General features: G+C 42.5%; 1 protein-coding gene across 2 annotated transcripts; it reads right to left on the reverse strand.

Moving 5' to 3' along the window:
- Nucleotides 1-1,388: 1,388 nt before the first annotated feature.
- Nucleotides 1,389-14,743, reverse strand: mapk11 (mitogen-activated protein kinase 11). Of its 2 annotated transcripts, none has more exons than XM_070991571.1 (12): nt 14,486-14,743; nt 8,885-9,014; nt 8,726-8,784; nt 8,395-8,506; nt 7,823-7,852; nt 6,517-6,564; nt 6,314-6,428; nt 6,152-6,223; nt 5,644-5,723; nt 5,315-5,393; nt 4,933-5,106; nt 1,389-4,296 (listed from the first exon to the last, which is right to left on the reverse strand). In XM_070991571.1, the coding sequence occupies exons 1-12, from the start codon at nt 14,596-14,598 to the stop codon at nt 4,223-4,225; spliced, it is 1,086 nt and encodes a 361-aa protein (XP_070847672.1). In that variant the 5' UTR covers nt 14,599-14,743; the 3' UTR covers nt 1,389-4,222. The 2 variants fall into 2 exon arrangements, with proteins under 2 accessions (XP_070847672.1, XP_070847673.1); XM_070991572.1 differs by lacking the exon at nt 1,389-4,296 and adding an exon at nt 4,451-4,734.
- Between the last annotated feature and the right edge of the window lie 619 nt (nt 14,744-15,362).

Genomic DNA, 15,362 nt, shown 5'->3' on the forward strand with positions numbered 1-15,362 from the left:
GTAGGCGTGGGTCGTGGTCGCCCAGGGCAGTCTATGGGTGTGTCTACAATGTTGGGGGAAAAGCTGCAAAACATCTGCCCATCCTGAGCTTTTACCCCTTTAACACTCATGACATGCCTTTAAAGTCCCTGAAGTTTCCTCTAACTGTCAATGAATGCTCATCATCAAAAGTTTTTTTCTGCCTACAGAAACCTTAGGAAACTTTCAGCAATTTGAGATATATTCTCCGTGTAACTTTACTGGTGAGGTTTCCCTGTCTGTTCCCTGTCATGATGGTTGATAATGTATTCATATTGATCTTCAGTATCATGATTGTTTTTCTGTCCTTTGGTGTCATTCCAATGTTGCCACACAATGCTATTCTGTACTAATAATTATTAGACTATGCTATGTTGTCTATTCTACACTATACTATTCTGTTTTATAGTATGATATGCTGTACTACAGTGTACTGTTCTATCTTTCCATACACTATTATACTATACTATAATTTACTGTTATTGACTACGCCATTTTATTCTTGACTATACTATGTAAAACTATACTATACTACTGTACTATGCTACTTCCTATACTATACTATACTATACTATACTATACTATACTATACTATACTATACTATACTATACTATACTATACTATACTAACTTGACTATACTACATGTTTTTATGGTTTCATAGAAATTACTTGCACTACCTGCACCGACCTCATACTGTTTATACTTCATGCCACTTGCACTACTTACATGTATTTATATTTTTTGGATATTATGACTATTTGCACTTCTGGTAAGATGCTAAATTGCATTTCGTTGTCTCTGTGTTGCACTCTGACAATGACAATAAAGTTGAATCTAATCTACTCTACCATACTATTCTATGCTACTGTACTACGCTACCTCTCTATTCTATGCTATACTATTCTTATCTTTTCTATACTGTACTATACTATTCTACTAACTAAACTATCCTGTACTATATTCTATCTTTTTTTTTTGTGGACAATCAAAGGTTATGTGCCTACATTTTATGTAATTGTTGCACATCTCATCCCAAAGCTGTGGGTATTAATATGCTGCTGCTACAACAACCTCCAATGTTTTAGAAAGGCTTTCTACAAGATTGTGGAGCCTGCTGCAGAGATTTGCTCCTACTCAACCACAATATTAATGAGTTCAGCCACAGATGTAGAGATTAAAGGCCTGGTTCTCAGTTGGCATTTCAATTCGTCCGAGTGGTGTTGGATGGCGTTGAGATCAGGGCTCTATGAAACCCAGCTCCTCAAACTGTTGCCACAAAGGTGGAGCACGTAGACAGGTGTGTTCATCGTGCATATCAAACTGGCTTAATGCTGGAGAGAATGTATGAGACAAGAAGCATGCTGACAGACAGAAATGATGATGTTTATTCTGTCGAAGTCAAGACTTGCCAAGTCATGAAACCCACTGATGAATGAGAAAATCATGTGAATCATTTGAAAACTGAGAGCTGACATTCTGTTAGTGATTTGAAACTCATGGCTACCGTTGAATCACATGCCACCATGTATTCAAAAGACACCTCTAACTTGTAACATACATACATACAGTATACGTATACATTCGATTTGCAGTTTGCTATTCAAATCCACCACATATACAACATCCACATAAGCACATAACACGTTAGCATTCTGAGCTCTAACACACTTTGACTGAGACAAACAGGTTTGATTCATTTGGACTGTAAATTCAACATTTTGCATCCAGTGTTAATGGACGACTTGCACAAAGGGCTACATGTAGCACTCCAGTATGTACCGTTGCAGGAAAAAACAAACAAAAAAAAACATGAGAGGTTTCCTTTCTTGTGTTCCTCAAAAATGATTTTTGTTTTAGCAGAAATAATCTCATTGGTTGAGTTAAAATTGAGTGGATTAAGCGAGGGAACCACAGATTTAACTTGCATGACTATGAAGGAATATTATACATAATATCACAACTGATATTAACCCTAAAATGAGAGCTACCTTTACATCCTTTAGCTAACCTAAAGAGCTACTAGTGCTGCTACTTGGTATTAGGTCAGACAGACTGCCATTAGTATCCCACTTGTATCCAGATTAAGTGTAAGATGCATCTGTAGCAGTCAGATACAAACCTGATGATTCTATTCTGTTGGTCATCTCATATCTGCAGCAAATTAATGATGAAATGAGTTTGAGTGCCAACCATGTGTACAGTCCATAGTGTAGTTATACTAGTATTTTAGCATTACAACTGATTATAACCAAGATAATCAAGATTATAAGCTATCAAGCTAGCTTAAAACCATCTTGCAGTTCATTTGCTAACCTAATTAGCAGTGATAGTATACAGATTAGGTATAGCATACAGTCGTCAGATACAAACCTGCTTTACTGGTAATCCTGATTTTTTGAGATTTTAATCACCCTAAATGCTGCCTGGCGTCTGTAATGTCTTTTCACTTCACCTCTTATTCAGTAAACTGACCCTTAAGGTTTGATTTATAGATTTAAATCCAATTTAACACAATCCCATCACACAAGGCTAGGCATTTCTTTAGTTAATATCAGACTACTAGACTTCATAATATCAGTGTTGTCCTCTTTTCCCTTTTGACATTTTGACTGACCTTCACTGTGAAGCTGGGAAACCTGTAGTTTGGACACTCTGCTTTAACACAACCAGATTATTTCTACCTCAGCAAGAAGAGCGTCGAACGAAAACTCCAGCCTGCTGCAAGAAGGATGATGCAATGTCAGTGAGGAAGGGAGTCAGCCATTCCATGTAGTAATCTGCACATGCACCGAGCTCATGCTGCTTATGCAGACTGTACCTGTGAAAGCCATTTAAGATGATTATGGGTATAATAATTTTGCAATATGCCATAAACTTCAGCATTCAAAGTGAAGAACATCTCCAATGCTTTTACATGATGGTGGCGAATGAATCTGTCCAATCTGGTTTGTTTTCTTTCTAACACTCGAGCATCATGAAAACTGAAAAGAAGCTGAGGAAACATGAAAGATCACTAATGAGCTCCCTGGTTGCCACAAGCAGCCAAAGGCGGCTGCTTCGTGGGAATCATCGGAGTGGAGTGTTTGACCAGCGATTGCTTGGATGGAGCTACGAGTTGATGTATTATCATCCAGCACATGTTTGGTAACTGCGTCTGACAGTTTATAAAATGCCTGTTATCTTAATTCATGTAAATACAAACCGGGGCTGTAAAAGACACAGCAGAGAACTATGGAAACCTGATGATAAGAAAACAGCCATCAGCGGAAACTGTATATGAGAAGCGAGGTCACACTGTAAACACAGACCTGCAACACAGTCACTCTGTTCCAGCTTTGGCATATATCAATTACCTTGCTAATTAATAGCACAGTTGGTGTTTACTATTCTGTAAGCAGGAGGAGGATGAGGAAGAGCAGAGGAAGAGCAGTCGCTGTTGTTTGCTTTCGTGTGATTTTCTTTAACTGTGCGGAAATTACAAAGATAAAACATGTTGAAAGTTGGTCACATTTCCTGGTAATGCTGCTCTCTGACCCTCAGGCTGCTTTTACAGCACTGTGGCAGATGCAATAAGCAGTCTTAATGGTTACAATACAGCACCAGTAACATTCTGTAATAATAAAATGCACATAAATCATGCAGTAGTATGCTGGCAAAGCTGCTCTGTGGCATGACGAGGCATTGCTGCGAGTCTTTAAATATGAATTCTATATATGAAAGCAGTGACTGCTTATGGCATTTGTCATGATGAGGGACCAGACGGCACTCTGTCGTTGCTTTGGAAATCCTAGTGTGTGTGTTTTTTTCTTCCTTTGACACCTTTCTATTAGTCTGTAAACACCGTTCAGCTCCGTAAAGTTGCTCCTTCGTATGACTCACTCCCTCTGCGAGTCCTGACGTAGACACGGTGGTTCCTCATTTTACCCCCACTGAGCGGAAACATAAGAGGAAGCAACTTTCTGGACTGGAAAGCTCCTTCCATCAGATTCTAAAATGTTGCCTGTAATCGCGATGCTTGCATCTGATCCCGTGGAGACCGTCCTGTCCCGCTGCTCTAATAAACTCATGACAGGCAATCAAACAGTCGCACTGAGCAGAGGGAATGCAGAGTTTTCTTCAGCTGGCTCGCCACAGTCCTTCTCCCACTCACTGAGTACGTGGTCCTTCTTCAGGTAAAGGCTGGGGCGAGGCAGAGAGAGGATTACTGCTCCACCTGAAGGCTATCAGTCTTGCTACCGGATGCTTTGACGCTGTTCACCTCTTCGAACACCAACTCTGTGCGCGTACATGAGAGAGGGATAAGTGAGAAGGAAACACATTAGGAGTGCAAGTTGTATAAAACCCTTCCTTGATGTCACAACACTATAATTCAGGGCTATTATAACTTGTTCAGCTTGGTATACTCTGGTCTATCAAGGAAACTTCAAATTAGGATGCAAACCATGCACAAGAATATCCACCATGACTCACATCAACATTGGGGCATTTCACAAAGCATAAAACTCCCTTCTGAGCTGAAACGTAATCATATTTATGATGTTATAAATGGCATCTCTAAATATTTCAAAACCAACAGCACTTTGGAGGCGCAGTCAGCATTCCTGCGAGAAACATGCAGCCTTGAACGCACCATTGCATAATCCTCAAAGTTAAAAGCTCGGCAGCTTGAAGCTCTTTTTGGATCTGTAACATCAATTTGTGCAACTTCCCCCTCTGCAAAGCAAATGCACCCTTCTAAAAGTGTTCAGAAAAGGAGGTGAGAGCGTTCATTTGAGAGAAACTGAGAAGTGGACAGTATGCAGCCTTTTTAAAACGCCACCAATAAGCTGCAATCATGTCAGTATTGTCTCATCTGCTGTTAGCTGTTTGACATAAATCATACATTATGCTCCTTCTAATTTAAAGCTTTACCTTTCCATTCTTCTAGAGTTCGATCTTTACTCTCCAGCGTTTGATCGTAAGGCGGGGCCTCCGGCTCGTCATCTGGATCATGGTACTGTGAGAAGTAGGGGTGGGACAGAGCCTCGCTGGCTGAGATCCTCCCGTCACAGTCCAGAACCAGCATACGCTTCAACAGATCGACAGCTAACGGAGACGGAGACAAACAGAGGGGTGAAGGAGGGCTGGGATATGGTTGGAGGATGGAAACCAGTTTAAACCCAAAGGGCCAAACCTGTGAAACTGGATTTCTAATTTGCAACATGGAGAGAGCAACTTGAGCTTCAGCAGCCACTCAAAGCCTTGCAATTGAATTTTAAGAAGTTGATAATCCAATCTGCGGCGCATCACCCACCCAGTGGATTTGCTCCTCTGAAGATCTTTTCCAGGTCCTGCTGGGGCATGAAGGGCAGAGACTGGATGTACTTCTGTGCCTGCAAACACAGATCAGTGTTCAGCTCATGAAATGTGACAATGTGGATCATTTGGTGTCAAACGGTTAGTGATCAATCACCCCAACACTCACACGTATTGACTATTCAATCAACTGCCGTGTCAATAGAATGAATCAATCAATTACAACTGGTTGCCTGTATGAATGGCAGCAGCATCATAGCGTTAGCATAACGTCTTTTTCACATTCTTGTCCCAAAAAATCGCTCCTCTCAGTCATCCCTCTCTCACATGTTCAGAGCAGATCTTCTTTAACAGATCGGACGTCGGAGTCCCAACCACCTCCATGATTCTCTTCAGCTGGTCAATGTCTTCGGAGGAGTTAAGGACTGGTAAGATTTCTGAAAAGTCATCAAGCTGCAGGATTTGACTTGCCGTGTCATTTTGTCACTTATGAAATCACCAAAGATAGAAACTCTGCTCGCTGAGCGCAGCTGAAAGCCAACGCTTCTTTTCTAGACAGCGAGTCCCACAACACACAAAGATCAATAAATCAAATTCGTTTTAGCTCTGCTCTTAGATACCGAATCCAACAACCTAGATAATTCAGCCTTTTGTCATCAGCCCTTTTCATTCCCCACTTCTCTCTGTCGATGCACGCCCCCCCCCCAGAAAGGCCTGGGATTATAATGCAAATCCACGTCCATGGGGCACTTTAGAGAGGTAATGGAAGGCTGGTGCTAAGAGGGGAGAGAAGCTGCAAATTGCAGTGGATGTTAACCATGCTGATAAAGGATACAGTCAGTGCCAGGAAAAAGGACTTTTCCCTTCAGCAGCTCTCCCATAATGCATCCCACTGACCAAATATCAACTGGAACAGAAACAGCAGAGGTTTAATCACCCAACTGACAGTAAACATATGAGAAAAGCTTATGAATGCAATAATTTGATGGCATTTTACCGTTCTGATTGTAGTGCATCCAGTTCAGCATGATCTCTGGCGCTCGATACCACCGTGTTGCCACATACCCTGTCATCTCATCGTCTGTCTGTCTGGCCAATCCAAAGTCAAGGATCTATAGGACAGGAAGACTGTGTTTTAATTGATAGAGTCCAAAGGCTGGAGTGAAGGTTGTGCAGGTTTAAACTGAAGGTCAGTCTTACCCTCAGCTCACAGTCCTCATTTACTGCCACATTACTCGGCTTGAGGTCCTGGGAAAGATAGTAAAGCAGACAAAGACAGAGAGATACATGATCAGAATGAAGATGCTTCTGCAGATAGAGGGATGGATATGAATATAAAGCAGTACAAACCACAAAGCTTGAAATCCTAGCTGTTGTCCTTGGCCATTTTCACTGCATTCATACAGATCGCTCACACACTCACAGCGAGTGTTCCCCAGAGCATCGATCAAAAACACAGCTGTTAAATGATGATTTCAAAATAGCCATTGTATAACCTAATTCATGTCTTGACTTTTCTATTCGTAGCCAAACATTAAATATTCACTCCTTCCCTCCAGGCAGCTGGATTTCACCCAACTTTAACAATCTCAAAGAACCATAAAAAAACGTACTTTCACAGCTTCAGTGTACACCTACTGTTCATCAGGATTAGATGCTCTTCTGCTAACTTGTCTTTGCATTAAAAATTCAACCTTAAAAACCCCTGAACAAGCATGCTGAGCAGCCAAACACTGATCAAACCTGCAGAACTTTAGCTAGTGGAGATTAGTAGTAAACTTTTAACTTTTAATAGTAATAAAGTGTACTTATGAAAGGTATACTTATTTTCAAGTCCTTTGTAATACACTGTTGGCATGCTTATTAAAAGTGCACTTTATTTTAAGGATATTCAAGTATATTTCTAACACATTGCTGACAGAATACAATTGTACTGCTGTATTTTGAATATTCATGACTTCAGTCAATTTAGCAATTATTTACACTTCAAGTATACTTAAGTAGAACTCCCATGGTGCTCAAGGACTACTTGAATACTGTTAAGTTTACTTGGAGGCGACAAAAATAAAATAGCACAAACTGTACTTAGCACATTCTTCAAAAAGTATCATTTAAGTGGAATATTTTGTCACATGGGCCAAAAATTACAAAATGTTTGGCTGAACTGTGTATAAATGTGAGTAAAAGCTGATCTAATCTTATATAATAAGACATCTGGAATTTTCCATTTGAATGAATGGTGCAGCAATACCCAATAAAACATGCAGTGTTGGCCTTCAGTATTTAACTCTGTGTTAACATCACATATTTTCAATGATCCTGTCAAGGCAGTGTGGAATGAGATGATTTTTCCAACCTTAAAGCTATTTTAAGGGATATATAAGGGGAGAGCTGTATATTAAGATGTTAAAAGAGGCTTATTTTCATTTCAAATCAGGCAAGCGTGTTTACGTTTTCTCAAAGTTGATGGTCAAAATGACAAGGAGGGCAAAGAGAAGGCACTCACTCTGTGGATCAATCCCGCTGAATGGATGTACTGTTCGACAGGCGGGTGGGGTGGGGCAGCAGGATGGGGGAGGAAAGAGGAGAGAGGACAAAAAGGGAGACAGGGGTCAGCAGTGCAGTTCACAATATCAGCCCCTGCCTAAAGGGAGGCTGCTTTTGTTTGCCCCATGGTAACCGGGAAGGCCGAACAGCCGGCCCTGCAGGCTGCTGGACTGATGCAGCTTTAGCACACTAGCTTCGCACTGCATTGACAAAGAATGAAAAACTCAGTGTAAACATGGAGTGTTTTTGCAACATGGACTGTGGTTTCCAAATTCTGACATCAATCCTGGCAGGTTATATTCACTTTAAGGATATTATAGACGACTTCAATGATTCCCAACCAGGGGTACTTATAGCTCCTTTAATTTTAAAAAGCAGAATTGACCAAAGCAACCTACACACCTAAAGTGTACTGGGGGTTAAAAACGATTGGGAACCACTGGTGCATCATCTGCATGATAATATGTATATCATGCACTATGCTGCACTCAGTACGGCACACAGCGAGTGTATCATTATGCAGGTGATTACCTTGAGGCCGCGGAGAAGCTGGTAAATCAAGAACTGCACATGCTCGTCGGACAACCTCTGAAACTTAACAATGTTATTGAGGTCTGCACCCATCAGGTTAGTCACCAGGTAGCTGCAAAAGAACAAAGTTTATGAGTGAACGGGGGGTTGGGGGAGTTTCAGTGAAGAGGAGAACATAGTGATGCTGCCATGGCAACCATCACACATTTCTACACCTCGGATCGTCTCCACCAACACCACCCTGCCCTCCAACAACAGAATCTTTTTATTTTTTGGTGAAAGGTAGACAGCTGTATAGCTTGTAGGAAACACCACTGGGTGACATATTTACAGTTCATTGAAGTCCTCTAATGCTGCAGCAGGTGTGAAGACATCCAGCAGCCCTATTACCTGCAAAGACAGAGACAAGCAGAGCTGATCAATAACAGAGCGGAGACATGCAGAGAGCTGCGTCTGTCTGTCTCTGGGTGTTTTCAGAAGCAGCACTAACATTCTCATGTTTCATGTGCTTGAGCAGCCTGAGTTCCCGGTATGAGCGGCGGCTGTGGATCAGAGACTGAAAAGGCCTGGACAGCTTCTTCACCGCAACCTTCTGCCGTAGGACAACATCATACGCCGAACTGGAGAGACAAAACAGAGGGATGATGTTAAAAACATGTCTGAATGCACTTCAGCACACCTGATTTATTGTCGATGGTTGTCAGTGTTGTTAAGTATTAGTAAGTTCCCAAAGGTGAGTTTAAAAAAAATATTTATTGCTTTCATTATAAGTGGTCCTTAATGTGTGAATTCCATAAAAACAAAGAAGAAAACAGTGTAAGAATAATACTGAAGTCTTCTGACATTCTGGGAAATGCATTTATTTGCTTTCTTGCCAAGATTTAAATATGAAGCTCCAGCCAGGAGACCGTTAGCTTAGCATTAGCACAGCAAACATAGCAACGGCTACCCTGGCCCTGTCCAAAGGTAATAAAATCCACCACCCAGCACCCTTAATGCTTCCCTACCCACATTTTATATCTAGATAATGTGTGGGACAGTTTCCTGGCCTTGCACAAATACTTCCTCTGATTTTGGTAATTTGGGACAGAACTCGGCGACCTAATCCCCCTGTTTCCTGTCACAATGCTAAACTACATGCAGTAAGTCCAGTACATTGTCTCCTGGCAAACTGCCATTTTCCCCTCTTTTTTAAAAAAAGAAACTAAATAAACAAGATATAGCGTGTTAATTAGTAAGCTTTAGAAGTGGTTGTAGGCAGATTTTGTCACTTTTGGAGAAAGTAAAGCTAGATGTTTCCCCCGTGATCACACTTTATTCCCTATAATTCCCAAAATGTCACATGGATATCAGATAATGACACTGATATGTCTATATATTAGTGATAAATGATTGTGGAGAACGAGAGACGGGCTGACAAAGACTAATGCAGGCAGAGAAGAAGAGGGTGAAAGAGGATATGGTGGAACAACATGAGTGAGGATGTCAGACGGTGTAAAAGTGCCGAGGTTTATTTCATCGGCCCCTTTTGAAATGTAAATGTCATTCCGCATACTGAACGCTGAGCACTGCCGCTGCCTTTGTGGCACCGACGTCTTTTCAGTCCTGCCAGCGTTTCAACACTCGCAGTAATAATAACAATACAGCCATCGGAGAGCGGAACAGACAAACAGGAAGGAAACATGAGTGAGAATTGAGAAACGCTGCACAGCACTGCAGAAACAGAGCAAGAAGCAAGAAGTGAAACGCTGGAAAAAGTGGACATTTAGAGACGAGTCAGACAACATTTGAGAGAGTGCTCATGTTGGTTTTTGTGCTGATTAAACAAATAAGACATGAGGTCTTAATCAGAGATTTTAGAGGTGCTGGTAGGTTTATTTTCTTACCTATATGCTAACCCACACTAACCATCTCTTGATGTTATCTGTATATATTTAGCACTTAGATATGAGAGCGGTATCAGCTGTTCATCTCACGCATCAGCTCACAGCAAGAGAGTGAAAAAGCATATGTTGAAATATTACTTTGCAAAGACACAGTCTGTACTGCTCTAAAATATACTCAAACTCTCACAGAGTGGAAGTGCCCACCAAAATGATGCCTTCTCCTGTTTTATCCACAGTGTGAAGCTCACTGTAAATATAAGCGGATCATTTCATGGTGACCTGTAATGCTTACGTGCATGAGTAAACCTCGCTCTTGCACGACTGAGTGCATCCATGTGGCTTTCCGTCTTGTGATCACCTGCTGCCAGTCCGGATGTTCCCACCAGGCTTCAGCCAGGACAGCAGCCAGTCTCCTCCGTCTCTGACATGAACCAGGCCTCACACATACCTTCCTTCCTGCCATCTTCCATACATGGGTCTGCCCGCACTGCTGTCAGCACACGGCCCAGCCAAGGCATCGATTTCTCTCCTCTTTTGTCTCAGTAGTTTTTTTCAATATCCCAGCTCTTAATGTGCCTCCGGTTTCAAACAGGAAGAGGGCGAATATCCAATGTGAGAAGAGTCGAGAACACTGTTAATCCGCAAGGTATTATAGGTGACTGTTCATAGTTTGTTCCTTGCTTGCTTCCTTTATTCCAATTAAAGGAATAATTTAACATTTTGTGAACATTCAGCAGTTTAGCTTAGCTTAGCATCACGACTGGAAACAGTCTAACATAGCCTGTCCAAAGCTAGCAAAGTCAGCACCTGGAAAGCTCACTAATTATATCTCATTTGCTTAATTCATATAAAAAAAGATGTGCAAAAATGACAATTTGTGACTGATCATTATGCTGAGCTGTGCAGATGGACTGGTGGCTGCAATTTCACAGTGAATGGACATGAGAGTGGTATAAATTTCTCATCTGTTTTTTGAAGCACTCCAGATATACACACATACCCACACTTGCACATATATTGTCATCATATCCTGCATGCACCTCCACTGCAGTCACACGATAACCATCGACTCAAACAAGACCCGCGACAAATCAGAACCCCAGTCTTGTTTCCCGCTCGTTTCATCGTGACCCCAATCAACAATCCGAAAGACGCAGACATAACAACTCTGACAGGTGAAAATGAGGCAGCCATGTTTTATTCATAGTCATCCGAATGAGAGGCTTCATGCCAAAGGTTCTGGTTTGCTGAACAGATGTTCCATATGCTGACATGAGATGAAAGCAGCCTTGATCAGCTTAGTGCACTTTCTCTCTTGATGCTCGGTCTCGACCGGTCCAGAACTGGGACGATTTCCGTCTCAAGAAACAGAAGCAGGAAAGAGAATATTCAATGGGATCAGAAAGATGAGAAGACAATGAGTCTGGATTAGGCAAGGGATATGACAGTGTTCAGTCCTCCAAACTTTTTGTCTCATGATTTCAAAATTCAAGAAGCGCTGCATGTTAAATTATTAACTCAGCTTTGTATTTGTGATGCTTCACTCTTGTGTGTTTGTGCTCTGCAGCTCTGCAGCTCTAAAACCTCTCCAGTCATTCCTTACAAGCTAAAATACTCCCTTGCACCTACTGTACTGTTCTCTTTCTAAGCTTTGTTTCTGTGTCATCCGGTTCCCCCTCTCCCATTGCTGATGGGGTATAAGTTCTTTAGCTCTAGCTTTAATGGATTATATGATCTTGTCGGATCCTTGACCTCAGATCTGCAGCCTCAAGAGGGTTCACAGACAGAACAAGCTGCTATCTGAGATAAATGATGAGAGCTGTTTTACTGTGCCTCTCGAGAGCTGTGGGACTATCCTAACCCCCCATTACGCCACACACATACATTTGTCGTACTCCCCCATCCCCCAGCTGATTGCTAGTCAAGTTTTGCCATGAGAAAGTCGCTGACAATGGTTGGATATCAACATTAACAATGCAGGGCAATGCTGGGCGGTGTGTGAAGGAATGTCCTTTGTGTGTGAGAGAGTTTAAGCAAAGTCCGGACATTTCTCCAGTGCCATCACTCATGCTTCTGTACGGTCGATACGGTGCCTTGAGAAATACAGCAGCTCAGAACGCGTAGTGATTAAAACAGGAGGAGGAGAAACACCTGCTTATCCCCTCATCCTTCCAAACAGACCACATACATAAGCACGTCACCTCCTGTGTGGCAGTAAACAGCTTTCTGATGCGAAGGATTTAGAGCAACCAGGGGTACTCACACCTGCATGGAAGGATTGTGGAGTGGATCAATTAAAGGTGCAGTTCTCGAGAAAGATATCAGACGGACATGAACTCTGACTTTCGTACTGACGTTTGCATGTTTACACAACTTGAACTGAACCTTTAGAGGAACAAATGTTGCTTAATGCAGCATTTTTTTCTCAGCAAAGCTTCATGTACCACTGAATAGATGCTTTGACAACATTGCATATGCAGCATGGCTCCAAAAATGCTCCAAAAATGCATCCTGAGGGCAAATGAACTAGCTGAAAGCAAAGTCATGGTGGAGCTATATTTTGGTTCTTGTGCTACTCTGAGCAGAGCTTAAAAGCTGCTATATTGCTGAGATGTTTATGCAGAAAATGCTCCTGTGGGAGCCTGAATCATAAAGGGGAGCTCCAGCAGAGAAGCAGATGCCATCTCGTGCGCATTCATACAGTGTCTTAATTAACGTCTCACTTGACAGGAAGTCAGCTGTTCAGATGAAAGCGCCTGTCTGAGGATGCAGGCGATGGCAGTGATGGGTGTGGCGAAACAAACCTATATATGAGAATGTTAGTTTGTGATCTGACACAATCCAGTGCACAAGTCCTGCCTCAACAGCTCAGAGTGAGCGCTCCATCTGGAGAAATTTGGACTCACCAACATTAAATCTTAGGCCTCTCTCATCCTTTTCGGTCCAAAGCGTCACAGGATTTGGACTCAGGCACACAGGATTTGGGAACATGGAGTGATTTTATATTTTCCTCATTGTAGTGTGGAAACGGGCATATGCTTGAATCAGTGGGCAGAGACAGCATAAGCCGTGCGGCTGATTGGATTGGCTTTTAACCACTTTTCACAAAGGTGACGTTTCAGATCATTCCCGTCACATCTACAAAGCTTCTTTTGAATAGTTTATGAGTGTCTCTCCATAGTTTAGTGTTTGGTCCACCTGCCAGGATTAATCAATTCTCTGTGGGAGATTTTCAGACAACTTCAGGCTTAGCATTTACTTCTTGCTGCCAGCGCAGAGCTGCCAACATGCAAGGCTGAGCAGAAAAGCTTTAACATCTTACTGGTGTCTTGAAAATGGGATGACCCCATTGCACAAACCATTCCATCCACGTTTTCTTAGGCAACCATCATCCTGCTATTACAGCTTAATTAATATTGACTGTCGGAGGTGGTTATCACCATGACACATCACCATGGCAACGGGATCCCACCAGCTGAGCAATTGCATGTTGCAAGACTGTAAATGTCTGCATCCAGACAGAGGGGCAAACAGAGAGGGGGGTGGCTGTGCAGGTGTATGCCTGGGATTTGCTAAAAGGTGCACCTGCTGTGGGCTTCAAGGTGTCAGACCTGCACTGTGTTATTCATGGAGAGCAGCAGGATCCAGATGTGGCATACATTATTAGAGATCCACAGCAGCAGTCTCTGCAGAGTAGCTCCTCATGTTAGAGTATGGAGACTGTTGGGGGGGGGGGGGGGGGGGATTGGGAAATTCCTGTGCTGATGCTGTCTCATTCTTTCATTCCCTTCCACACATAGGGACAGCAGACAGTGAGGCTGCTTTGTCTTTCCATTTGGCTGACAACAGCACACAAAAAGACATCTTCATCTCTGCCCATTGAAACCGAGAAATATTACTTTCATTTGATGTTTGTTTTTGCCTAAAACACTCATCCCGAGGAAGCACTGGCAAAGGGACGATAATGATGCGCCGGTAATAACAACAACGACAATAATAAAACCCCAAACAATTAGTTCCCACAAGCTGCTTCCCCCTCATATAGCCGACATCGATATGCTGATGCATCATGACCAATATACGGTAAATGTGGCAGCCTCGCCCCTCCATCCGCCCTGCGTCCACACACACACACACACACACACACACACACACACACACACACACACACACACACACACACACGCGCACGCCCAAACACTCACCATACGGAGCCGTAGGCTCCGGAGCCCACCGGCGTCAGGTTCTGGTACCGCTCCGGTACCTCCCACACAGTCTTGTTCAACTCCTGCCGGTAAAATCCTGGTCTGGCGGACATTTCACCGAGCCGGCGACAGAAGGGAATCAAGTGAGCAAAAGAGGAGAAGAGGGAGAATGGAAGTGAACGGGGGGAAACGGTAGATGGGGCCGCCGTCTGCTGCCTGAGCCGAGCTGCTGCTGCTGCACACACCGCACCGGCCAGTGACAGCAGAGCTCTCTCTCTCTCTCTCTCTCTCTCTCTCTTTCTCTCTCTCTCTCTCTCTCTCTCTCTCTCTCTCTCTCTCTCTCTCTCTCTCTCTCTCTCTCTCTCTCTCTCTCTGCTGCACCCCCACCCCTCTGCTGTAGCTTCAAAGTTGACCATCATTAATGACAGAAATAACAGCACATATTGTTTTACATTACAGACAGAGGCTGAAAAGATGCACAAAGCTGGTCATGTGACCCCTTTTAGACATCTCATGTCATTAATTGTTGATATAAAAATACAGACTAATGCAGCTTTACAGTATTTGTTGACATTTCACTCTATAGTTTATTTAAATAGTGGCTTAATGTGGCCTGTATTGTCTTATAACATGCATGCTGATGAAATTCTATTTAGGAACTCGTCAACTTTGTAAAAAAAAAAGACCCAAAACGAGACTCAGCTGAATCAAAGTAAAGCAATCCTTATGTCTGGAATGATAAAAAAAAAAAAAAAAAAAATGATGAGAGCAAAATAAAGACAAAATGAAAGTATGATAATAATGTAAACATATTACTGCCATCTAGTGGTTAATGTCTATTAGTGCAAGCGGTATCAAAATAAGCACCAATGTAACC

The sequence above is a fragment of the Chaetodon trifascialis genome, chromosome 22 (assembly GCF_039877785.1).
Source record: "Chaetodon trifascialis isolate fChaTrf1 chromosome 22, fChaTrf1.hap1, whole genome shotgun sequence".
NCBI lineage: Eukaryota > Metazoa > Chordata > Actinopteri > Chaetodontiformes > Chaetodontidae > Chaetodon > Chaetodon trifascialis.

Excerpts from the sequence above, each read along its gene's own strand:
- mapk11 (XM_070991572.1), bottom strand. The coding sequence starts at position 14,598 with ATGTCCGCCAGACCAGGATTTTACCGGCAGGAGTTGAACAAGACTGTG. Across the intron at positions 7,853-8,394 it reads AGCTTCTCCGCGGCCTCAAG|TACATCCATTCAGCGGGATT; the intron begins GTAATCACCTGC and ends CCTGTCGAACAG. Across the intron at positions 5,394-5,643 it reads AGAAGATCTGCTCTGAACAT|GCACAGAAGTACATCCAGTC; the intron begins GTGAGAGAGGGA and ends CTGTGTTTGCAG.